Here is a 27,913-nt window from a genome sequence, read left to right on the forward strand (position 1 = left end):
TTAGGATAAATGAGTAAACACACCTTTTATTCACACTTTACAAACAAAACAAAAAACCCAAAAAGAAACCCCATAAAAGTTATGCATTGGTTCTATATCAGTAATACCAACTTTCCAATGTACTGACTATAGACTGGATGTGTTCGGTGCCAGCACAACTTAAAACAAAAAGCAAAAAATAAAAAACCATCACAACAAAATGTTAAAAAAAACAAAACAAAACAAAAACCTTCAAAGGAAAAACCAGGTCCCAGACAAAGATTCAAGATCAAAACCTTTTGGAGAATTTTTTCTTTTTTTTAAAGAAAAAGAAAAAAAAAAAAAAAAAAAAAAAAGAATCATTTACTTAAACAGTATGTGATTTTATTTTCTCTTAAAAACAGAATAAGCACATTTAAGTGCTAAACATTTTTCATAAAATTTTAAGTCATTATCCAAAATGACTCACTCTCTGTATAAAAACTGTTATTAACATTCAACAATTTCTTTTCTTAATGCTCACATACATGGTGTCCTTTTGCTCCCCTGCCTGCAGTTGAAACAAAAGCAGTTAGACCAAGTTCCCTGTGAATTCATTTGATTTTTTTGAGAGAATGAATGAATGAGAACAGAACATATAGGAGTTAACTTTGCAAAGTTAAAGCTGGCTTTAATCTCTACTAACAGCACTATGGGCAAAATACAAGGTATAATATAACTTTTATCTTGGTTGACATGTTAAAATGACTTAGTCACTTTTAAAATGATCTGAAGTATTGTCTTAGGGACCTGTTTTGAAAGTATATCTCATTTATTTTATACTGCTTCATAAACGGAAAATTACTTTTTTTTTAAAGGAATGATTTCTAAAAAACAAGGAAACTAAGGAATACATGGAAAACAAAAAGAATTCACATGATAGTAGTACTCTGGGTGATGAACAGCACTGTGCAATGACACCAAGAAGCAGTGCTTGGGTCTGGTGAGTAAAGACCCAGGGACCCACCCTATGAACATGTTCCAAAATGTGATATTCAACGCTTCACAATGGAAAAAAAGCCACAGCCCATACAAAAGCATTTTCATAAAACTCTGACAAATGTCAAACAGTATTTAAAAATATAAAAGAGGATGCACAGATTTTCTCTGCATGCACAGGCAGTGCTTGGTGAGAACAAATTCAGGCAGGCACAGTGGAGATAGGACAGGAAATGTCTCAAAAAGGAGTTAAGAAGCTGTCCCTAAGCAGCTGTAATTCTGTAACTTAAAAAAGCTGAGGATTTAAAAATATCAGAATGTACATATATCAACCATTACATTCAGTCCATAATGCCTACAGATCATTCACTGCTCAGCTTATCTGTCCTGGTAGATAGTTTTTTGTAAAAACCCAGGAATTCATGGGTAAGTTGCCTCTGGTCCAAGAAAATGTCCTAAACTTTAAACAGATTTAGATTTAAAGAGCAATGTTCTCAATTTAAAAACAAAGTAGTACAAAAGGGCTAACAAAACCCTAACAGTGCAAATCATCAGCAGAGAAAGTCTGTTGCAACTTCTTTTACAAGCTGGCCTTTATAACACATGAAACAGGTAAAAAAAACTTAGCCTTAGATTACAATACAATCATTTCCAAATCTGATTTTTTTAGTACAAAATTTCATAAATCAGGTCTTCTATGGATCATATACAATCATAAAGGCTAAATTTAAATTCTGTATTTTACAAACAAGTCTGAAAAAGGAGGGAGTAAAGTATGGAAGAATGATCTCTGGATGTTATTACTGGCCTCAAAAAAGTAGTGCTACAGATTTCTGTGCAAAGAGAATATGCTGTTCAAACATTTTCCTATTTCAAGGCATGAAAATATTATATTGGATAGAAGAAACAGGAAAATTACTTGTAACAAATTAAAGATAGGTGCAAACACACCAGTCCCTGTCTAACAGTATATAAAGCATATCGGGCTCAGAATTTGTCTGTTTGCTAGCACCTGGCTTTCATACTATATCCTTATCAAATAATCAGATTGAAAACTCAAATTATCATTAAGAAAAAAAAAAATCCCTAGTGGCCATACCTCACTCCCCGATATTCAGATTTTTTACGAGTTTATGAGTGAAACTGAGGTCATCCTCTGAAGGTACTTGACTACCTCCTGCCAGGAAGGTGAATGCCGTTAACTTGGGGCAGGAAAGGCAGTAAGAGCTCCAGTTGTGCAAAAAGTGAGAAGTGGTCAGAGGGGATGAGTGGGTGTGGGCAGCCGCTGATATTGTTCTCAACTAGCCAATGGTGGTCCAGAGGTCCCAGGATGCCTAAAGTGTTCAGCTGAGGTTTAGAATAGAAGATGTAGTCAATTATACCCTGAAAAACAGAAGGTAAAAAGAAAAAAAAAGACAAGGCCCCACATAAGATAACACTTGAATATTGAGAACTTTCTCAAGACATATCCTTAGAGTCAAACAAAGAAACTTATTAGCCTGTAGGAAAAGGCAATACTACCTAAACCAAATGGCATCCCCAAATGTGAGAATGAAGAAAGTTTAGGGATGATAATCATTCTTCCTCCTATCTGGATCTTTTCAAAATCTTTAACAAGACCTAAAGAATCCTTCATGACAGGGCCTCTGCTTCTCTTTCCTAACTTAATTTGTGACACTTTTCCTTGCTCACTACTCCACTGCCATACTAGCCCTTTTTGGGGAGTAGGGAGGTGTGTGTGAAGTGGGGTACATTCCTTGTAGGCACCAAGCTCTTTCCTGCCCCAGGGCCTCCACACATGTCTGGAACACTATCTTCTACTTGTCAACTGGCTAACTCCTTCTCAACCTTCAAGTGCCAAGTTTAATCACTTTCCCAAGGCCTTCCTGAATCCTGCCCTCACCCACTTAATAGTTCCTACCACCTCTGATTCTTTTCCCTTGCTAACGCACACCCCAAGGTGTAACTATATACTCATTTGTGTGGTTGAGACCTATCTCTCCCACCAGATCATGATTCCACGAGGGCCAGGCTGTCTCTGCTCTTAACACCCTCAACAGTACCCTGGCACAGCATCTGGCACACAGCTAGGTTACTCCTGGTTTGCTCCTTTCCTCCCTATAACTGCCTCCTTATAACTTCAGACTCTCCTTTACCTGCTCTTGGCCAAGAGCATTTAAGCATGTTCAAGAGTCTTCTTCCTAACTTTCTATCAGGAGCAGGAACAAGAGGAAAAAAAAAACCCCTAATCTCTCCCACCTTTTAATTATCACCCTCACCTCTTCTTCAATCAACCTGCTTGAAATAAGAATCTAAAAGTTGGTTTTTCCTACATCATTGCTCAGTTATTCTCCAACTCATCATATTCTAGTTTCTCTGACTCGCTCTCCAGCGAAACAACTCTTATCGATATCTTTCTGAAGCTTAACACTCACACCTCTTTCCCTGGAAAGGCTTTCTTTCCTTGGCATTTAAGTTCCTATACTGTCCTGGTTTTCCACCTCTCTGGTTACTGTCATTTACATGTTAGTTTTCCCCAGTCTACTCCAGTCTCTCTTCAACTCTACACACTCATCTGTTCCCAGGGTTAAATCATTATCTACAGTACTGTGGATCCTCCAAAGCCAAATAAAAAAAAATTGTCAGTTTTCAACAGTTTCTCAAAGGAGTCTAAAGCAACCTCCCCTCTAAAATTAAGAACCAGTTAACACAAGTATTTACACTATTCTAATAGACAATCTAACCCGAATGATTGTTTTCTCAGCAGGTTAGAAATGGAAAACTAGGATTTTAGAGAGCATAAATGCAAAAGGTAGCTAAAAAGGACAGTTGAACTCAAGTCCTAAACAACCACAGATAACAAAAATGAGGAGAATTACTAAGGAAAAGGCTCCATATTGTAATCCATTAATTGTAACAAGGCATATAAATAATATATATACTAGAAATTTTAAAATGGCTAATAATAAACGACATTTGGGTTCTCAAGCAGTACAGTTTCAGTTAAACTGAAATAGAGATGGAACACCTCATCTCAACTGACAGCAAATTAAATACGATGGTCCTGCATATCCAGCTGTTAGTAATGAGCCTATATAAAAAAAAAAAAATTGTCCCAAAAAGGTGACAGTTAACTCAGGATTTACTATCATTATTTCATCTGATTTCTTACCTTGGAAATGATTCTAATAGGTATCTATAAAGTAGGGATGGGACTCTAATCACATGGAATTCTACATTAAGAGTAATAAAAGAATGCTGCTGTCAACTAATTCGAGATGGCTTAATCCCATTCTGAGCATTAACATTTAAAGCCATCATAAAGTTATAAGACACTTTAAAAAAATGAAGGCTTTAAAAGTTTATTATCTCTGAACTCACCTTAAAATCAAACGTGTAATTTGTGTAAGGCATCAGGCCACTCTCATAGGCACTCTTCAACTTGAAACCATGAGTGATCCTTCCATTGGTTGTCCCATTTTTCCCATTACAGCTGAATTTTGTAAGACTTTCATTATATCTCAGTTCCTTAAAGTCTTTATGATTTGTTTCTACTCCACCAGTGCTCAAATATTCCACAACACCTATAATGAAAATAAATGTACTTTTTGCACTGTCAAGTATAATACACAGTGTACAACACATAACTAAAAACATAATTCTGTAGTAAAGTTTTAAATCATACATAGTCCCACTTTCTAAAATGTTTCACTGTTTTTCACATTTGCCAAAACTTGTATAAACCCATTTTTACATGGTTTAAATCATAGTATACTGAATATTCTATACTGTATCACATGCACTTATGTTCACATGTCTTCTCAATTGTTTTTTTTTAATGATTGCATAATACAACTGGGCTGATGTATAGTATTTAAGCTAGTTCCTTATTTTTTTTAAATTCACGTTATTTCTACCTTAAAAAAAAATGAATACTATAATCAACATCTTAGTATGTAGGTTTCTGCTATGCTTAGTATAAAATACCAAGATTAGGATTCATTGTGCCTAAATATACACTGGGTTGGCCAAAAAGTTCTTTCAGCGTTTTCTGTAAGATGGCTCCAGTAGCACTTAACTTCATTCGAAACGATTTTGTTAAGATTGTATGTGACAGCTGTCATATCAGCGTGCGTTTAAAAAAAAACTTCTCAAAATTGGTGAATTTTTGTGTAGCCATTTCAATATTGAAGATGGAAGAAAAAAAGCAACATTTTCAGCATATTATGCCTTATCATTTCAACAAAGGTAAAAATGCAACTGAAACGCAAAACAATGATTTGTGCAGTGTATGGAGAACGTGCTGTGACTGACTGAACGTGTCAAAAGTGGTTTGCAAAGTTTCGTGCTGCAGATTTCTCACTGGACGATGCTCCACAGTCGGGTAGATCGGTTGAAGTTGACAGCGATCAAATCGAGACATCAACTGAGAACAATCAACGTTGTACCACCTGGGAGATAGCCGACATACTCAAAACATCCAAATCAAGCGTTGAAAATCATCTGCACAAGCTTGGTTATGTTCATCGCTTTGATGTTTGGGCTCCACATAAGTGAAAAAAACCTTCTCGACCAATTTCCGCGAGTGATTCTCTACCGAAATATAATGAAAATGTTCCGTTTTTAAAACAAACGGTGACGGCTGATGAAAAGTGGATACTGTACAACCATGGGGAACGGAAAAGATCGTGGGGCAAGCAAAATGAACCACCACCAACCACACCAAAGGCCGGTCTTCATTCAAAGAAGATGATATTGTATATATGGTGGGACCGGAAGGAAGTCCTCTATTATAAGCTCCTTCCGGAAAACCAAACGATTAAATTCCAACAAGTACTGTTCCCAGTTAGACCAACTGAAAGCAGCACTCGACAAAAAGCGTCTGGAATTAGTCAACAGAAAACGCATAATCTTCCATCAGGATAATGCAAGACTGCATGTTTCTTTGATGACCAGGCAAAAACTGTTACAGCTTGGCTGGGAAGTTCTGATTCATCGGCCGTATTCACTAGACATTGCACCTTCGGATTTCCATTGATTTCAGTCTTTACAAAATTCTCTTAATGGAAAAAATTTCAATTCCCTGGAAGACTGTAAAAGGCACCTGGAACAGTTCTTTGCTCAAAAAGATAAAAAGTTTTGGGAAGATGGAATTGTGAAGTTCCCTGAAAAATGGCAGAAGGTAGTGGAACAAAATGGTGAATATGCTGTTCAATAAAGTTCTTGGTGAAAATGAAAAATGTATACACACACACACAGCCAACTCTGAAAGAGTTACAGAACAACTTCACCATCCCTGGACACTATTTTTCCAATATGCGAAGCATAAGATGGGTTCTGCAAATATTTAACTTTCATTTAATTAGTTAACAAGACTGGACATTTTCCCATGTGTTTGCTATTAAAATACTATATTTTGTAACATGGAAATAGGTCCAAAGATCTGCATTATTTGACAAGAGTCTCTCTTGGCCCCTCAGATACTTTGTAGCTAAAAAGAGGATGCAAAGCATGTAGAGAAATTGCCGGTAATCCCCAGATGGCTTTGAAAGAAGAATTATGGATCTTAGACACCTTTATTTCCCCTGAAAACGAATTTTAACATAGTTTCTAACTTATTATCTATTCTCTCATCTATTGTGATAGCAGTGATGTGCTACTGAATTTAAGCACTCCAAGTGTGTGAATGTGTGTGTGTATGTGTGAATGTGCGCATTCTTGCATGCATGTAAGTCCAAGGAAAAGTATTCTTGTGCATGTGAGAAAGTATAAACAAGGAGCTAAAAGACAAAAAGAAATACTCAGTTTGATATTACAAGGACTATGGTTTTTACTCACTGTACTATCTATGGAAAAGTATTTAAGAATAAGGCTTTCTGTAATCTTCTACTTTGTGATTAAAAATCAAGATTCTTGATCTTTTTTTGTTAAAATCACTTGCCTGATCTGTGTAAATAAAAAACTCTCAATTTCCACCTAAGGTGTATTTTTCTAATCAAGCCCACCAAAACTGGAGATCCTTTAATATATGGTCAAATTTAAACTGGATTTTATTACCACATGCTGGAATCCCAAAGAGTCTGTCTTAATAACCTTTTCAGAGTGTGCATTACATATAACCTGGGGATAATGAAATACAATTATATGTTCTTTAATAAGTTACTTCAAGTTATCACCTACATGTTTACTGAAGATGATTAACATCCTTCCTCCTGAGGTTTTTCATAATACCATTTCATTTTCAAAATGGTTCCCCTACTCCACAACACATTTTTTTTAACCTGATTCATAGCTGCCACTATAAATTGAATTTTCATTTTGACTAAATTTGTAATTATCAGAAACAACACATTACAAAAACATTTTAAGTCAGTAAGTATTCTATATAAAATAGAATTGTTTTGTTTTGTTTTTACCAGAGTCCGGCAAAGAATTAAGATCTGCACACAACACCAGTGGAATAGTTCCAAATTCTCCCAATGCACTGGACTGGAGGCTTCTCGAGGCTTTATCAATGATGTTCTTCACTTCTGAGAGGAACATCATTGTTTGAACCAACTTCACATCAGAGTATTCAGGGTCCCAGTGCATATGAGCATTAGCCACAAGAATAAGTTGTTTTTCTGTTCCAAGATGTGGCTTTCCAGCTATATTAGATAAAAAGAAAACAAACAAACAAAACCTGTCCATAACCCCATATACGCTCACAGGGTCTGAAAGCAAGTAATATCTCAGAATCTTGGGAATAATAAAGAAGGCTAAAATTTAGTTAACAATCTCCCACCTGATGACTGAATCTACCCTACAACAAACCTGAGAAATAGACATCTAACCTCTCGGTTGAGTACTTCCAGCATAGGGTATTCACTACTTGAACAGAGACAGCCCATTCTATTTGGGACAGCTTGATTTTTAAATAGTTCCATCTCCTTAAAACTTCTGGTCTTCTAGATGTCCTAAATTGAGCATCATAAAATTAAATTGACACCCTTTTTCTTAAGATATATTTAAGATAGTCACTAAGTTCCATCTTTCATCTTTTCTATCCCTCAGATTAAATATCCCCATTTCCAGCTGTTCCTCAAGTGACAGAAGTTTCAGTTCTTAGCATGATGGTCACTCTAAATATACATTTAATTTGAAATAAGTGGTCCATTTCTCCAAAACTCAAGACCTTTAAAATAATGACTAAAAGGTCAGGAAGAGAAGAAGTCAGCATACAGAATATTCTTGTTGCCAAGAAATTATATAAGTGTATGGAGTTCTTCTCTCTGAGCAGTCATTTTAACTAATATTTACTTCAGCATTTTATGTGAAAAATTCTTGAGGAGAAAAGAAAGCTGTTTTTTTCCTTTGGCTTTACCCCTTTTAAGATTTGAAATACTTTTCTGGGCAATGCTTCCTCATCTTGAGCTTTGTGGTAAAGATAAATGGATATAAGGTTTTAGAATCTAAGATTTAAATTCTGAGTTTCTTCAGGTGTTAGACAAGACTATTAATATGTAACAAATTTTCTGTTTTCTATTAAATTTTGGAGGTCAATTTCATAGGAAGTGGAAAGGTCACTCACATGACATTTCAATCAATTCCTTTCGAAGTTCTAGCAGTACAGCAACTCCAATGTTATCTTTTGTCATGACTCTGTTCAGCATAGCTTCAGACCCTTCTGAATTTGCCATTGCTAGCTGATTAAATTCAACAGTGTGTTTCTGAACCAAAGTAAATCTAAAACAAAAACAAAAACACACACATAAATATAAAATTGAGAATACCAAGACATTAGCTTTGTGGAAAATGCAATTTTCCCAAACTTCCTTAACAGATATGATGGCATGTAAATTACATTATGGAAAATCCTTCACACTTAACACCAAGCTTCCCATGTCCATTTAAGTTGTTCTCAGTCTGTTACGGATACAAATAACATTTTGATAAACTTTTACAACTTAAGATAATGTAGTCATCTTCTGTTTAGGTTTCACATTGGAAAATTCCATCTTATAATTTTAAAATAATTCTCTTCCTAAGTACAGGCTTAAGAATCTCTCCACCATCCCAGAGGGAATGCAATTACAAGGTGTTTCAAGTAACAATTGGAGTTAAACCCTAGCAAACACCTGAAGAAACAGCAGCACTTTACATGTCCTCCAAAACACTATTTCTGATGAATCAAAACAAAACCCTCTAAGTCAACAGTACTGTTTTCTTGAGTAATAATGTAACGCCTCATTCTCTTACTTGCCAACTAATTTCCATTCCCTTGGCCCCCACCCTGCAAACAGAGAAAGTTTTCTTTTTAAGAAATAAGATGACTGGGAATTCCCTGGCGGTCCAGTAGTTAGGATTCTGCACTTCCACTGCAGGAGGCAAGGTTCGATGCCTGGTCTGGGAACTAAGATCCTGCATGCCATGTGGCTCAGCCAAAAAAAAGAAAAGAAAGAAAGAAAGAAGACGACTTACTTTTCTGTCTTAAAGAATATTGCACAGCCATCAACATGTTTTCTTTCTTGTTCTGACATTGTCCTAGCTCTAGATTTAGGACTAAAGAATCCATTATAGCCACGTTCTTTCAGTTCTACCAGAAAAAAACTGTAATACTGTTCTGTTTCAACCTCCTGAAAAATTGTAAATAGCAGAGTTATTTCATAAGACAAAAATCAGTCCTATGCATTACCTTTATATGTACAGTTTGAGAGCTTAAAATAATTTCAAAGGACTGATCTGCAGAATGAAGAATTACATTTTTTCGATGTAATTTACCTGAAACCAATCAGAACACCTACTTGTCATTTTACAGGTACCAGTTGATAAGGTCAATTCTTTGTTGTTTAGGAGTAAAGAATAGAAAGACATACACCCCTGTGCATATATATTTCCTTATATTTTAGAATTGGCGTAGAACAAAAATCAGAGAGGTAACAGGAACTCCACAGATCAAATTTCATGCCACAAGGAGAGTGACTTGCCCAAGGTCATCTAAGTTATTATGAGAGTTGGACTGAGAACCCAGTTACTGTGCAACAGGTTCAATGCCCTTTCCACTTTGACCTAACTATTCAATTACCACTGGTAGTAAAGCAAAATTATACATTGATAGTGCCACAATTTCAGTAACATTGCCACCCAATTAAAACATAGTGTACAGGGGCATCAGGGAGGAAAAAGTAAACATTTAGCTGTCATAGCAAACACTTAAAACCCAGCTTAACCCATTTGCTTAATTTGGCAGCACACTGCTACAAAGCACAGCAGGCAGTGAATGCTCCCAGAATTCACTAAATACAGAAAAAGTCCATATTTTAAGAACGGCTAAAGTTAGGACTTCAAATGTGTCAGTGTAATGCGTTCCCAAGCTGTTCCTTGCTTGATCAATGTTGGGGCATTTCTGCAATTTAAACAAGTGCTCTTCTGATGACTCACCTGAAGACTTATGACATCAGCATTGCAACTCAAGATTTCTTGAATAATGGCCTTTTTCCTGTAGTCCCAATTTAGTGCCCATGATGGACAGTAGCCATATAACTGCCGGGTCGCATATTTATCACAAAGAACATTATAGCACATGACAGAAAACAAGGCTGTAGGAAAGATAACTTTACTTATTCACACACGTGGCAGAAAAAAAAAAACATAATTAATTTCAATAGTTTTCACTTAAATGCTAAGTTTGACTTTATTCATTCAATATATATTCACTGAAAAGCTACTATATGCCAGACATGGCATAAGTAATGTTAGAAAATAAATGAAGGACAGGTATGTGAACAAATTATAATATAAATAAATAATGTGTTTCCTGCTACAGAGGTACACACAGAAGGTTCAAAAACTAACAGAATACGATCTTAAGTCCTTCAGCCTCTAAGACCAGGGCTCCTCATTTCTATGTTCCCTCCACCACTTCAACAATTGTTAATGTAGAATGTGGAAATCTGACAGGTAGTTTTCTTAACAGGCATCTCTACTTTTCTTCTACAGAGCAACTACTATTAATTCACATGAAAGAAAAGGGGTATTATAGACCAAATCCTGTTGCACACATCACAGAAGTGCTCAAACTATTTTCATAGAATTTTAAAAGGAGATTAGAGGTCATTAGTTCGATTTCTCTTTCAAGTAGGTGTTTTGGCTATCTTAAACTTTTGTATTATCAAATATATCTGGAACACAGTACAGTTTGGAAACTTACAGTATAGAAAGATTTTGGTGTATTTATTATAACTGAATTTGATCAATACTTTAGAGCAGAGTTCCTCAACAGCAGCACCTCTGATCTCTAGCCACAAGATGCCAAGAGCACTTCTACCAGTTGTTAACAATCAAAAAATATCTCCAGGCATTGCCAAATGTCTTCAGGGGGATAAAATTGCCTCTGGTTGAGAAGTACTGCTTTATACCAAACTTTCCGTAGCATAGTATAGAGGCCAGGTAAACAAGTCTTCGTTATTATCTCCCAAACCAAATCAACCTTAAGCATTCTACTGTAACACTGCCCAAAATCTAAAGCATACCAACAATACTATTAGGTTTACAAAGAAAAAGTAAAAATAAGATTTAAAAAATTAGGCTACCAACCAGTTGGCCGTGTTCTGTCTGGTTCTTGTAACATAATCCAAGATCTTGGAGGTGGTTGTTCTGTTGAAACTAGTTGAATATAAAACACAAAATTAAACAATATTCTTACATGTCTTTCTAAAAAAAATGGTTTAATCAAATGACCACTTACTTCTTTTTGCAGTACCTGCCAAATTATCAAGCAAATAGTTCAGTAGCCTTCTTGTTCCATCTGGTTCCAGATAGAGGTTCAATATATCCTGGGTAAGTGGATTTCCTGGAAATGTTTTTTAAATAGGTAAAATGAAACCAAGACAAATACTAAAATATTTCAAAACTGAAAAATATACCAAAATTATCAGATTATCTATAACAATGTATATTAACTATATATATTAACCATATACATAACTGTATATAAAAAACTATATATTAACTCAACATACCAAACTAGAATATTATTTTTTTCAGCTTTTGATGTGAAGAATAAAAATGATTCATACTACATTCTACAGAAGTATCCAAAAAATGATTATTAATGGACTGATGTCAATATAGAAGATATCTAATAGTGCTCTGCATCTGACCCTGCCTCATCAACACTTTCATAATGATCAAAAGAGAGTAAAACTGGATTGGGGAAGAGGTGGAAGAAGGACTAGGCAAAGGAAAGGTGAGAGCCAATATAATGAATCACAGAATCAAAATTTAAGAATGCTACAAAGTTAATAAGAAAACAGCCTAATGACAAATGCAGTCTAGCACTTAGATTTTTTAAAATTCTAATGAATAACAGGATGGGACAGACTTGGTTTAAGATTAAGCCACTAATGAAGGGGAAAACCCCAGGGCAGTGATCCAACAGTAAATTCAATCACTGTTTCATAAGTGCCAAAAATGAAAGCAAATGCAATGATTTACATGTATTGTTAATAGTCTCAAATTCTCTCAGAAGGACTTCTTATGTACAAGTAACAGCACAGTACACTGTTTCAAAAGCAAAGTTCCTATCCATGCTCCATTTTAAGAAAGACTAATAAATTCTATAGATGGAAGATAGGTAAAATGATGAGAGATCTTAGCCGTTCCAAATTAAAAAAAAAAAAAAAAAAAGGTATGGAATATAAGAATGATCACCACAGAGAAAAAAGCGTTTTTTTCCTTTTCTCTTGTGAAAGAGTAGACTCAAAAGGCAGAATGAGGACCAAGCTCAGAATAGAAGTGTTTGTTAAACATTAGAATTATTTAAGATGAAATGCCCTGACCTGTGAGGTAGTGGAGTATCCTTCATTAAAAGCTGGATTACACGGATGGGAAGAATCCTAAGTTAGGATTTTAAGAACTGTAAAGGTAAAAACATGCTCCTATAAGTGCAAAGTATATATTTGTAGGAAGACAAGTAACAATAGTATCATTCCCCATATGTGTACAGTTCTTTACAGCTACCAGAGTCCTGAAATTTTCATTTAGTCACAATCCTTTGAGACAGGTAGCTATAACCTGAAAGTTACCAGGACCCTGTTAAGGATATCTCAAGAAAATGAAGTCAACCAAAAAACTTCTCAGTACCAGGTAAGCATCCCATTCTAACTAGACCTACATTACTGCTGTATTTTTACTACTTTCTAGTGCAAAAGTATTTAAAGGTAACTGCTGAGTACTTATAACTATGTGATCCTCCCTTCTAAGATCTTTCTATAAAATTAAAAACGATCCCCAAACACAAACATCTATTTTTGACTCTCTAATAAATGCATGAAGCCAAATGGTATATTTCCCCCAACATCTGCTTGTTCTTTGGAATGCCTTTAAATTTAAAATTAATCTACTTTTCATTGCCTAGAAAAATAATACACATAGGGTAAACTTAACAAGTACAATACAATTCTGGAATTAAAACATGATATTGAGTCTCAGAACTAAGGAACAAAAGTGAATGAGAGAAGTCGTTTCTGGAAAGATGAAGTAAACGTACTTTTCCCTATTTCTCCTGCTGAATACAACTAAAATCCCATTAATTATGTGTAAAGAAATGTAAGACTCTGAAATGTGGTAAGAACGCAGAATGTTCAGAGACCTCAGGACCTGAGGAACAACACAGTGGTGAATTCCTTGGGTTTACTCTTTGTCTCATATATCCCAGACACAGAGCTAAGAAGCCAGCAACACAGACACACCAATGGGTACAGAAAAAAAAATTCCAACAAAAGCCAAAGGGCCAGGAAAGGGCAGCCTAACAAAACAAAACTTTTAGACAGTAACAGCTCTACTACAGCTAAACACCAAAGAAACATACATGGCATCCTCTCTACTCATGCCAGCAAAGACCAAGCAGGGAGCTTAGACTTCCACCCTTATGAGGAAGTAAGGAGGTACCCTAACACCCCTAGCAGGGTAGGGTCAGAGAAGGCCAAGAAGGTAGCTGGGACTTTTATCCCCTCCAGGCAGTAACAAGCACCTCCTCCTCTGCCCTGTGGTGTCAGCAGAGACCAAGAAGGGAAGCCTGGACTTCCACCCCAACCCACAGTAATGAGGTGCTCTTCCACCTCCTTTCTGGGGATGACATCAGAGGAGGCTGAGGAGAGTCAAGACTTCTACCATCTCCCACCGGTAATGAGGTCACCCCAATGCAGTGACTATGGAGGACCACGTAAGGAGCCAAAACTGCCACCTGCACCCGGCTGACCCTCAGGTGTCAACAAAGGCTAAGTGGAATCTTAACTCCTACCTCCCCTGGCAGTAAAGAGATGGTGTTCTCCATTTTCCCTGCCACAGCAGTGTTAGAGAAAGCCAGCAAAAAGGTTTAAATAAGATCCAGAGTCTTATAACATAATGTGAATATGTCCAGCTTCAAATGAAAATCACTAATCATACCAAGAACCAGGAAAATTTCAAACTGAATGAAAAAGATAATAGATTCCAACACTGAGATGATAGAAACATTAGAATGATCTGAGCAAAACAGAGAAGGCATGATAAAAATGCTTCAATGAAAAATTACCAACATGCCTGAAATAAAACGACAAAAAAACAAGAAGACTCAGTAAACAAAAAGAAAGTTTTGGTAAACAAATGAAATGTAAAAAACCAAATGGAAATATTAAAACTGTAAAATAGGATAAATGAAGTAAAAAACTCAGTTGGATGGGTTCAACAGCAGAATGGAGGGTCAGAGGAAAGAATCAGTGAACTGGAAGATATAACACTAGAATTACGTAATCTGAACAATAGAAACAGATTGAAAAAAATAAATGAACAGAGAGCCTCAGGGACCAGCGGAACTACAACAAAAAATTTAACATTCATGTCCTCAGAGCAACGGAAGCAGAAGAGCACAGGGCTGAAGAACTACTAAAGAAATGGTGAAAGCTCCCCCAATTTGGCAAGAAACCTAAACCTACAGATTCAAGAAATTCAAACAGGATAAACCCAAAGGAATCTATACCAAGCAACATCATAATTAAACTTCTGAAAACTAAAGACAAAGAAAAAAATCTTGAAGGCAGCCAGAGAAAAACAACCTTATCTGTAGGGGAAAAACAATATGAATAACCACAAATTTCTCATCACAAACCATAAGAAAGTGGCATGGTATTTTTCAAGTGCTGAAAGAAAAGAACTGTCAACCCAGAATCCTATATCCAGTGAAAATATCCTTTGAGAATGAAGGAGAAACAAAGACAATTTCAGATGACAGAGAACTAAGAGACTCTGTTGCCAGCAGACCCTCCCCTAAGAGAACCATTAATGAAAGTTCTCTAAATGGAAAGGAAATGATAATAGAAGGGACCCTGGAATATCAGGAAGGAAGAAAAAAGATTATGGTTTAATAAAGGGGGGGGGGCAAATATAATAGGCTTTCCTTCTCTTAAGTTTTCTAAATCATGTTTGGCAGTTAATTGGGGGAGCAGGCAAATAAAAGGTCATAAAAAGAGTTATGGTTTTTATACGTCACTCAAACTGGTAAAGTAGTAACACCAGAAGACTATGATAAATTAAGTTTATACACTGAAATACCTAGAGCAACCACTGAAAAAGATAATTCAAACACATCACAGACAAATTAAAATGGAAATGTAAAAAGATGCTCAAGTAACCCATAGGAAAGCAAGAAAAAAAAACAGAAAAACAAAAGGAGAACAAACAGAAAACAAAAAATAAAGTGGCAGATGTAAGCCCCAATAAATCAATAATTATAGTAAATGTAAATGGTCTAAATAAACCAATTAAAAGACAGAAAATTGGCAGAGTGGATTTAAAAACATGACCCAACTATATGCTATCAACAAGAAACTCACTTCAAATATAACAATATAAGCAGGTTGAAAGGAAAAGGATGGAAAAAAATATCATGCAAACATTAGTCAGAGGAAAGCAGGAGTGACTATATTAATATCAGATCAAGTAGATTTCAGAGAAAATCACTACTCTGCGAGTGGCCTTATGTAACGATAAAGGGCCAATCCTCCAAGAAGAATTAGCAATTCTAAATGTGTATCAATCAAACAACAAAACTGCAAAATATTTTAAGCAAAAACAGTTCCATCCAAAAACTGATGGAACTGAAAGGACAATAGAGAAATCTACAATTACAGTTGAAGATGTCAACACCCTTCTCTCAAAAATTGATAGAACCAGACAAAAGTCCACAATACCATCCATCTAACAGATACTGGACAAATATATTGGTTCTAATTGCTATTTATACATCATCTACACAATAATAGCAGAATACAAAACTCTTGTCCAATGCCAAGGGACAAATACTAGGACAGATCATATCCTGGGCCATAAAACCAAACGTCCACAAATTTAAAAGAACTGAAATTATGTAGAATGTATTCTTCAACCACAATGGAATGACACTAAAAATCAATAACTGAAAGACAACAGGAAAATCTGCAAACACTTGGAAAATTCTGAATGATCCATGGGTCAAAGAGGAAGTCTGAAGGGAAATTTCAAAATGCACTGAGCTAGTGAAAATAAAATTTGTTGCTGGACACAGCTAAAGCAGGGCCAAGAGGGAGAGTTACAGCACTAAATGCATACATCAGAAGAAAAAAGTCCCAATTCAATAATCTAAGCTTCTACCCTAAGAACCAAGAGAAAAAGAGTAAAACAAACCCAAAGAAAAAGCAGCGTAGAAATACTAAAGAGCAGAAATCAGTGAAACTGAAAACAGAAAAATGGAGGAAAAATATTTTAAAGCTGTTTCTTTGAAAAGATCAATAAAACTGACGAACCTTTAACCAAGACTGATAAAGAAAAAGAGAGACAAAAATTACCAATATCAACAACGAAAGGAGGATAAGGGTATCACTACAGACCCTACAGAAATCAGAAGGATAAGGGAATACTATAAACAACTCTACATACATAAATTTAACAACACAGATGATATGGGCCACTTCCCTGAAAAACACAACCATCACAACTCACCCAGTAGATAATTTTAATAGCACTACACCTAGTAAAGGAAATGAATTCATAATTTTAAAACTACCAGAAAAGAAATCTCCAACCCAGACTGCTGCACTGAAAAATTCTACTCAACATTTAAAAAAGGATTAACTCTAATTCTACAGAATCTCTTCTGGAAAACAGAAGATGAGGGAACACTTTCAAATTCATTTCATAAAGCTAATATCACCTTGATACCAAAACCAGGCAAAGTGAGTATAAAACAAACAAAAAACAAAACTACAGACAAATATCTCTCATGAATACAGTCAAAAATCATTAAAATATTAGCATACACTTATCAGCAATAAACAAATTATACACCGTGATCAAGCGGATTTTATTCCAGGAATGCAAGCCTGGTTCAATATTCAAAAATTAATTACCAGGCTAAAGAAGAAAAATTATATATCACATCATATCAACTGATGGAGAACAAACATTTGACAAAATTAAATACCCATTCATGATTTAAAACTCTCAGAAAAAGAAGGATAGAAGGAAAAATCCTCAAATTGATAGGGCATCTATAAAATACCCATGCTAACATTATACTCAATAATGAAGACAGAATACTTTCTAAGATCAGGGAAAAGGGGGGATGTCTGCTCTCACAACTCTTATTCAACACAGTGCTGCAAGTTCTGGTCAGTGCCATAAGGCAAGAAAAAGGAAAGAAAAACATACATATTGGAAAGATATAAACTTCTCCCTATTTGCAGGTGACCAATTTTCTACATAGAAAACAATTTTTTAATTACCAAAAAATCTACAAAAAATAGAAAAACCGACTCCTAGAACTAGAATTGGGTTCAACAAAGTAGAAGGATACAAAATAAAAATACAAAAATCCATTATATTTCTATATACTGGGAATGAAAACATGGACAGCAAAATTTAAAATACATTATCAAGTATAAATCTAACAAAACATTTACAGGACTTTTATACCAAAAACTGCACAACAGTGATGAAAAAAATCAAAATCTAAATAGATGGAGAGACATAACATGTTCATTGACTCGAAGACTCTACATACTAAAGACGTCAGTTCTCCCCAATTTGACATACAGGTTATCAAAACCCCAGTAATATTTTTTGTAACTATAGATAAGATTATTCTAAAATGTATATGGAAAGGCCAAAGAATTAGAATAGCTAAAACCATTCTGAAGAAGTAGACTATAGAGGAGGAATCAAGAATTCTATTCTATTCTATTCTATTCTATTCTATTCTATTCTATTCTATTCTATTTCAAGAATTATTACCCTATTTCAAGTTCCAAAAACTACGTGATATTGGCAGAAACACAGACACACAGATCAATGAAAAGAACAGAGAATCCACACAGATATGTCCAATTGTCCAGTGCAAAAGCAATTCAATGGAGGACAGACTTTTCAACAAATCTTGCTGGAGCAACTGGACATGCACGAGCAAAAAACAAACCTTGAATTAATCCTCACGTCTTTTCACTCAAAATGGATTACAGACTTAAATGTAAAACAAAATCATAAATCTTTTAGTACAAAAAACTGGAGAAAATCTTTGGGATCTAGAGCTATTTCAAAGAGTTCTTAGACTTGACATCAAAAGCAAGAGCCATAAAAGGAAAAACTGAAAAACTGGATTTTGTCAAAATTAAAAACTTTTCCTACATAAAAGACCCTGTGTGGTATTGTGATTTATATTAAGAAATATATATTTGGTTTTCATCCACTGTTCCTGGCACACATATCCTAAAACCTCTGATATTTCCTAAGTGATCAGAGTGATAAAGATGCCTCGTTATGTTAATGAGGTGACTTTTGGCCTTACCTGAAAGACGGGGCTGGTTGCCAAGAGAACCCACTATGTGATTAGAGAGTTGGAACTTTCAGTCCCACCCTGCTAAAGGGAGAGAGGCTGGAGGTTAAACCAATCACCATCAATGGCCAATGATCTAATCAATTATACCTATGTAATGAAGCCTCCATAAAAACCTGAAAGGATGGGGCTCAGAGACCTCTGGGTTGGTGAACATGTGGCGATTCAGGGAGAGTGGTGTGCCTGGAAGAGGGCATGGAAGCTCTGTGCCCTTTCCCCATAACTTGGCCTATGCATTTCTCCAATTTGGCTATTCCTGAGTTATATCCTTTCACAATAAACAGGTAATCTAGTGAGTAAATGGGTTACCTGAGTTCTGTGAGTCACTCTAGCAAGTTAATCAAACCCAAGGAGGGGGTCATGGGAACCTCCAATCTGTAGCTGGTTGGTCAGACGCACAAGCACAGATGACAACCTGGGTTGTGACTGGCATCTGAAGTTGGAAGGAAAGGGGAAAGGGGCAGTCTTGTAGGACTGAGCCCTTTACCTATGGAAACTGATGCTATCTCTGGGTAAGTAGTGTCAGAACTGAGTTGAATTGTAGGACACCCAGCTAGTGTCCTAGAATTGCTTGTTGGTGTTGGGGGAAATCACCCACCCACCCTCCCACCCTATTAAGTGGATGAAAAGACAAGCTATATACTGGGAGAAAATATTTGCAAATCGCATATTTGACAAAACCATACTATCGAAAATATATAAAGGACTCCCAAACTTCAACAGCAAAAAAGTAAACAATCCAATTAGTGCATGGGCAAAGGAATAAGAAATATTTCACATACAATGCTATACAGAGGACAAATAAGCACATGCAAAGATGTTCAGTACCTTTAACTGTTGGGGAAATGCAAATTACAACTACAATGAGATATCACTATACAGCTATCAGAAAGGCCAGAATAAAAATAGTGACAAAATCAAGCCTTGGTAAATTTAAGAAAATTGAAATAGTATCAAGTATCTTTTCCGACTACAATGCTATGAGACTAGATATCAATTACAGGAAAAAAATCTGTAAAAACCACAAACACATGAGGCTAAACAATACACTACTAAATAACCAAGAGATCACTGAAGAAATCAAAGAGGAAATCAAAAAATACCTAGAAACAAATGACAATGAAAACACGACGACCCAAAACCTATGGGATGCAGCAAAAGCAGTTCTAAGAGGGAAGTTTACAGCAATACAATCCTACCTCAAGAAACAACAAACATCTCAAATAAACAAACTAACCCTACACCTAAAGCATTAGAGAGAAGAAGAACAAAAAACCCCCAAAGTTAGCAGAAGGAAAAGAAATCATAAAGATCAGATCAGAAAGAAATGAAAAAGAAATGGAGGAAACGATAGCAAAGATCAATAAAACTAAAAGCTGGTTCTTTGAGAAGATAAACAAAATTGATAAACCATTAGCCAGACTCATCAAGAAAAAAAGGGAGAAGACTCAAATCAATAGAATTAGAAATGAAAACGGAGAAGTAACCACTGACACTGCAGAAATACAAACGATCATGAGAGATTACTACAAGCAACTCTATGCCAATAAAATGGACAACCTGGAAGAAATGGACAAATTCTTAGAAAAGAACAACCTTCTGACACTGAACCAGGAACCTGAAAATATAAACAGACCAATCACAAGCACTGAAATTGAAACTGTGATTAAAAATCTTCCAAAAAATAAAAGCCCAGGACCAGTTGGCTTCAGAGGCAAATTCTATCAAACATTTAGAGAAGAGCTAACACCTATACTTCTCAAACTCTTCCAAAATATAGTGGAGGGAGGAACAATCCCAAACTCATTCTACGAGGCCACTATCACCCTGATACCAAAACCAGACAAACATGTCACAAAAAAAAGAAAACTACAGGCCAATATCACGGATGAACATAGATGCAAAAATCCTCAACAAAATACTAGCAAACAGAATCCAACAGCACATTAAAAGGATCATACACTATGATCAGGTGGGGTTTATCCCAGGAATGCAAGGATTCTTCAATATACACAAATCAATCAATGTGATAAACCATATTAACAAATTGAAGGAGAAAAACCACATGATCATCTCAATAGATGCAGAAAAAGCTTTCAACAAAATTCAATACCCATTTATGATAAAAACCCTCCAGAAAGTAGGCATAGAGGGAACTTACTTCAACATAAGAAAGGCCATATATGACAAACCCACAGCCAACATTGTTCTCAATGGTGACAAACTGAAACCATTTCCACTAAGATCAGGCACAAGACAAGGTTGCCCACTCTCACCACTATTATTCAACATAGTTTTGGAAATTTTAGCCACAACAATCAGAGAAGACAAAGAAATAAAAGGAATCCAAATTGGAAAAGAAGAAGTAAAACTGTCACTGTTTGCAGATGACATACTATACATACAGAATCCTAAAGATGCTACCAGACAACTACTAGAGGTAAGCAATGAATCTGATAAAGTAGCAGGATACAAAATTAATGCACAGAAATCTCTTGCATTCCTATACACTAATGATGAACAATCTGAAAGAGAAATTAAGAAAACACTCCCATTTACCATTGCAACAAAAAGAATAAAATACCTAGGAATAAACCTACCTAAGGAGACAGAAGACCTGTATGCAGAAAACTGTAAGACACTGATGAAAGAAATTAAAGATGATACCAATAGATGGAGAGATATACCAAGTTCTTGGATTGGAAGAATCAACATTGTGAAAATGACTATACTACCCAAAGCAATCTACAGATTCAATGCAATCCCTATCAAACGATCAATGGCATTTTTCACAGAATTAGAACAAAAAATTTCACAGTTTGTATAGAAACACAAAAGACCACGAATAGCCAAAGCAATCTGGAGAAGGAAAAACGGAGCTGGAGGAATCAGGCTCCCTGACTTCAGACTATACTACAAAGCTACAGTAATCAAGACAGTATGGTACTGGCACAAAAATAGAAATATCGATCAATGGAACAGGATAGAAACCCACGCACGTATGGTCACCTTATCTTTGATAAAGGAGGCAAGAATATGCAATGGAGAAAAGGCAGCCTCTTCAATAAGTGGTGCTGGAAAAATGGACAGCTACTTGTACAAGAATGAAATTAGAACACTCCCTAACACCATACACAAAAATAAACTCAAAATGGATTAAAGACCTAAATGTAAGGCCAGACAGTATAAAACTCTTAGAGGAAAACATAGGCAGAACACTCTATGACATAAATCACAGCAATATCCTTTTTGGCCCACCTCCTAGAGAAATGGAAATAAAAAAAACAAATGCAACCTAATGAAACTTAAAAGCTTTTGCACAGCAAAGGAAACAATAAACAAGACCAAAAGGCAACCCTCAGAATGGGAGAAAATATTTGCAAATGAAGCAACTGACAAAGGATTAATCTCCAAAACATACAAGCAGCTCATGCAGCTCAATATCAAAAAAACAAACAACCCAATCCAAAAATGGGCAGAAGACCTAAACAGACATTTCTGCAAAGAAGATATACAGATAGCCAACAAACACATGAAAGGATGCTCAACATCACTAATCATTAGAGAAATGCAAATCAAAACTAGTGAGGTATCATCTCACACTGGTCAGAATGGCCATCATCAAAAAGTCTACAAACAATAAATGCGGGAGAGGGTGTGGAGAAAAGGGAACCCTCTTGCACTGTTGGTGGGAATGTAAATTGATACAGCCACTATGGAGCACAGTATGGAGGTTCCTTAAAAAACTAAAAATAGAACTACCATACGACCCAGCAATCCCACTACCAGGCATATACCCTGAGAAAACCATAATTCAAAGAGTCATGTACCACAATGTTCACTGCAGCTCTATTTACAATAGCCAGGACATGGAAGCAAACTAAGTGTCCATCAACAGATGAATGGATAAAAATGCGGCACATACATACAATGGAATATTACTCAGCCATAAAGAGAAACAAAATTGAGTTATTTGTAGGGAGGTGGATGGACCTAGAGACCGTCACACAGAGTGAAGTAAGTCAGAAAGAGAAAAATAAATACCGTATGCTAACACATATATATGGAATCTAAAAAAACAAAAAATGGTTCTGAAGAACCTAGGGGCAGGACAGGAATAAAGACACAGATGTAGAAAATGGACTTGAGTACACCGGGAGGGGGAAGGGTAAGCTGGGACAAAGGGAGAGAGGGGTATGGACATATATACACTACCAAATGTAAAACAGAAAGCTAGTGGGAAGCAGCCACATAGCACAGGGAGATCAGCTCGGTGCTTTGTGTCCACCTAGTGGGGTGGGATAGGGAGGATGGGAGGGAGGCGCAAGAGGGAGGAGATATGGGGATATATGTATATGTATAGCTGATTCACTTTGTTATACAGCAGAAACTAACACACCATTGTAATGCAATTTTACTCCAATAAAGATGTTAAAAAAAAAAAAAGTGACAATACCAAACGCCGATAAGGATGCAAAGAAACTGGATCACTCATTTATTACTGGTGAAAATGTAAAATAGTACAGCCACTCTGGAAAACAACCTGGCAGTTTCTTAAAAAAACTGACCATGAAACTAACCTATGACCCAGCAACTGCACTCCTGGGCATTTATCTTAGAGAAATGAAGACTTACATTCACACAATAACCTGCTCACAGAATGTTAACAGCAGCTTCATCTGTAACAGCAAAATACTGGAAACCACCCAGATGTCCTTAAATAGGTCAATGGTTAAACAACCTGTGATACATCCATACCAAGGAATACTACTCATCAATATAAAGGAGCAAACACCCAACAACCTGGGTGAATCTCCAAAGAATTAACCTTGGGTGCGGGGAGGGGAACCCAATCTCAAAAGGTTACACACAGCGTGATTCTATGTATATATTATTTTTGAAATAATAAAATTATAGAAATGGATAACATATCAGTGGTTGTCAGAAGTTAAGGACTGAACTGGGGCAAGAGGAAAGCAAGTGTGGCTATCAAAGGGCAACATGAGGGATCCTTTGGTGATGGAACTGTTCTGTACCTTGACTGTATCAATGTCAATATCCTGGTTGTGATGCTGTACTACAGTTTTTGTTTTGTTTTGTTTTGTGTTTTCTGGCTGCGGTGGGTCTTCGTGACTGCGCGCGGGCTTTCTCTAGTTGCAGTGAGCGGGGGCTACTCTTTGCTGTGGTGCGCGGGTTTCTCATTGCGGTGGCTTCTCTTGTTGCGGAGCACAGGCTCTAGGTGCGTGGGCTCGGTAGTTGTGGCTCACGGGCTCTAGAGCGCAGGCTCAGTAGTTGTGGCGCACGGGTTTAGTAGCTCCTCAGCATGTGGGATCTTCCCGGACCAGGGCTTAAACCTGTGTGTCCTGCATTGGCAGGCGGATTCTTAACCACTGTGCCACCAGGGAAGTCTATGTACTATAGTTTTGAAAGATGTTATCACTGGGGGGAAATTGGTAAAAGGCACATGGATTGTTCCCTGCATTATTTCTTACAGGTTCATGTAAATCTCTTATCTCAAAATAAAAAAAATGAATACACTATCTAAGGTTCTAGTCCTATCTTTCACAGTAGAACAGTTTTGAAGAACATGGAAAAATGTAAAAAAATGAAAATAAAAGGGACGCATGCTAGCCCTATGCAATCAACTTTAAAGAAAATGATATGAACTGATTCACGAGGCAGAAATACTTTGGCTCTGTACGAATGGATAATATAGCAAATAGACGTGATTTCTGAACTAAGTGATACATTTTCTCTTCCAAATAATTAACAGGTGCCATGAGAAATCATGAAAGAAGTTTTCAGAGAGCAAGGAAAATGTAACTGTTTTAAGAAGTAGCTAGCAGCATTAAAGTGTAAGTTGCAAAGCTTAGGAAAATAACATAGGATTTGTCTTAAAAAGGTGAAATCAAGTGAAAAGACTGCTATTGCAGACAGACATGTAACAATGTCCAACAGAATAGCTGAGATAAACAAATTATCTTGGTGAAACTATACTTCCAAGAAAGAAACATAAAGGCATAAATGTGGAACAGTAAAGGATCTTTCTGAAGTGGAAGACCAAGGACTAATCAAAAACAAATGTGCCATAAAGACTTCCCTACCTGGCCCCAGAGTTTACTTAAATCAGTGTGAAAATTTGTGAACAATGACCCTAACTTCAAATAAAGTTTGTAAATCCTTAGAGAAATGAATACAGATTAAGGTTTATAAAATATATACTGTAAGATTACAAAACCTTGAACCAGAAGGACATACAACAGTAGCTGCCTCTGGGACAAGAAAAAGAGGAACAAAGAGGGCCTTAATGTTCTGTAATGTTCTATTTCTTTTGCATTAAAAAACAGACACAAAAGTGACAAAATATTAATTGTTAATTCTGGTAGTCTGTATATGAATTACACTTTGCTACATTTTATATTTTTGTTTTTCAAATTTAAAAATAGGAAAATAAGAATAAATTAGACTTATCATAGGGAGATACAACAGAAAAGGCATTTATTTGCAGCTCACATTTCCCTGACTTCCAATTTAAGAGGCCTCAGCCAGTATAGCCCATACAGACAAAAACTTTCCAAAGAATGATTTATAAAGCTGATGTTTGTTGAACATGGTTTTACATATATTTGTAAATGTATTATTTGCATTTTTCCATTTGTTTTTGTGAACAATACCATTACTTTTATAATATGAAATGGATTTACAGAAATAGAACCTCACTTTATAACTGTATTTTTAAGAAATAAAAGTACACTTCTTGAAGACTTCATCACGTGATTTTTTTTTTGGGCCACACCACATAGCATGTGGGATCTTAGTTCTCCCACCAGGGATCAAACCCATGCCCCCTGCAGCGAAGGGCAGAGTCATAACCACTGGACTGCCAGGGAAGTCCCCCTGTGATCTTTTTTAAGGAATCAATTATAGAGTAAGCTGGATACATCTACAAGACTGGTGAAGAACCACAATGTGATAAAAAAATTTATAGGTTTTGACATATTATTAAAATGGGACTTTTAACCTTGCTGGTTTAAAAAAATATTTCCCAATAGTTCTTACTAGGTTAATTATGTCCCCAAGTTCTAACATATTAGTAAAGTCCTTATAAATCAATTTTATTTTTGATTTTTAAAGAAATGCTTAAATACTGGTCTTTATTAGAGGATCCAAATAGATCAAAATTTTCTACTTGCTTTCTGCATTTTGTAAGAATCTCCATTTTTTGAGATTTGAACATAAAACAAAAAAGCTGTTTTACAGCATGATGAAATAAAGTCTGACGTCAGGAATGTATCACCAAAACACAGAGGTGACTAAAAGAAAGGCTAGAAAAGCAAGGCTGGGCTAGGAGCAAAAAATAATAAGAAGACTAGCAGACGATCTATAGGTGAAAAAGAAAGAAAACCATTGGACTGTATCTAACAAAATGATGAACTCTGGGGAAGAGTGAACCTGCAAATCCCTGGCAAAAGGATTCCCTTTTATGGCTTCTTTAGACTCAAAGACATACATACAAACCACAAGAAGCACAAATATGGGAAGTCATACCTTTCAGGCCTAAAGTCTGCAACTGAAACAGTTTTCCCAGCTCAAAAGGTAGAACTCGTAACAGGTTGTTATTTAAATGGAGTTCCCTGTTGATGTAAAAATTCCAGGAAGTCAGAAGATATATTAACCTTTAACTAACAGCTAAAATCAACAATATAATTTCTAGGAATATAAGATATAAGTTCCTAAGAATACAAAATTTAGTATTATATGCCAATGTCTAGTATAGTGCTTCTTAAATCATATGTGGTTAAAAAAACAAACAAACAAAAAAAGACACAACAAAAAAACCCAAACTGCCACAGACCAATACATTTGTAAAACACAGGAAAAAAATCAATTACTATAAAAATGTGATGAGAAAAAAAAAAGACCAACAAAATATAAGCCTCAATTTTTTTAAGGGTATTGGATTCAAAAGACACTTGCTGTGTATCTCACTGCAGGCTGGTGACACAGTTTGAAAATGGCACAGTCCAGATACCACCCTGAGAGCAGAACTGGTCTAGCACACATGGAGGTCTACTACACATGTTTAAGAAAGTGGAAATGATAAAACAGCCTAACATGTGAATTGTTAAAAGAAAATTTAAATGATCATACAGTACCAAATCAAAATAGTTTATGGCAGTTGCACAATACGTTTATGATTAATAATACTAAAGTTTCACTTTAGAAATAATGGCAGCTATATTAATAACTACTGATTATTTTAATGATTTGTTTTGTATAGAAAATATAACGATGAAAGGAATCTTCAGTAGGAAAAAAAGAAAGACCCAATATTAAGATACTGGCAATGTCCTATGATAAGTTTTATTTGTCAATTTTTACATGTGAATGAGAACTACTGATACTTCTATAGCCCTTGGTTCTTGGAATTTAAATGAAGCTTGGTCACCACTGAGTAAACCAGAGGTTGGTGAGGCCATAAACTGAGTAAGAAAAACTCACTCTGAATACTTGGTTCCTGTTTATTTCCAAATATATCACACAGGAGAGGAGGTCCTTTAAGTAAATTTGGTTCAGGGGATTAAAAATAGTCATGGTATATACTCAATAATTAAGCCTAAAAAATGTCAAAGGGCTGGAATGGAAGCAATAGAGGTAAAGAAACTCTCACAAGGTCCTTATTCCTTTTTATTATGCAGCAAATGATAGAAGGCAGCAGAAAAGCCAGTGGAATTAAAAAAAAAAGGGGGGCGGGGGGTAATATGAAATGGGGCAAGATTTTCAATTGGGATTAACATAATAGCTGGAAATTGGCTTTATATTCAACCTGGGTAGATCTCATCTATCTTACAAAACAGAGGTTACAGCAATTACCATTTATTAACACAATATGTACCAAGCAGTGTTGCTAGTAGTTTCTTAGCCATTATCTCAAATATCTCTAATCTCAGCCTTAGTTGGGTCATTATCATAGCAACTTCACGGATGAAGAAACACTCCACAAGGTTGTAAGGCTTGCCCAAAATCACACAACTTGTAAATGACTGAGTCAGGTTTCTAACCTGAACTCTG

At 35.9% G+C, this 27,913-nt stretch overlaps 1 protein-coding gene across 4 annotated transcripts in view; it reads right to left on the reverse strand.

Moving 5' to 3' along the window:
* Window positions 1–363: 363 nt before the first annotated feature.
* Window positions 364–27,913, reverse strand: part of CNOT6 (CCR4-NOT transcription complex subunit 6) — a 64,617-nt gene continuing 37,067 nt past the window's right edge. For 2 of the 4 annotated variants that reach the window (XM_068536491.1, XM_068536494.1), the window contains exons 4-12: window positions 26,390–26,475; window positions 11,684–11,788; window positions 11,533–11,601; window positions 10,378–10,535; window positions 9,418–9,572; window positions 8,528–8,682; window positions 7,374–7,604; window positions 4,339–4,541; window positions 364–2,340 (exon numbers count right to left, since the gene is read on the reverse strand). In XM_068536491.1, the coding sequence (XP_068392592.1) occupies window positions 2,128–2,340; window positions 4,339–4,541; window positions 7,374–7,604; window positions 8,528–8,682; window positions 9,418–9,572; window positions 10,378–10,535; window positions 11,533–11,601; window positions 11,684–11,788; window positions 26,390–26,475 (1,375 nt within the window). In that variant the 3' untranslated portion in view covers window positions 364–2,127. The remainder of the gene's footprint in view (window positions 2,341–4,338; window positions 4,542–7,373; window positions 7,605–8,527; window positions 8,683–9,417; window positions 9,573–10,377; window positions 10,536–11,532; window positions 11,602–11,683; window positions 11,789–26,389; window positions 26,476–27,913) is intronic. The other 2 variants (XM_068536492.1, XM_068536493.1) reach the window with 2 other exon arrangements.

This window comes from Eschrichtius robustus, chromosome 2 (genome assembly GCF_028021215.1).
Source record: "Eschrichtius robustus isolate mEscRob2 chromosome 2, mEscRob2.pri, whole genome shotgun sequence".
In the NCBI taxonomy this organism is placed as follows: Eukaryota; Metazoa; Chordata; class Mammalia; order Artiodactyla; family Eschrichtiidae; genus Eschrichtius; species Eschrichtius robustus.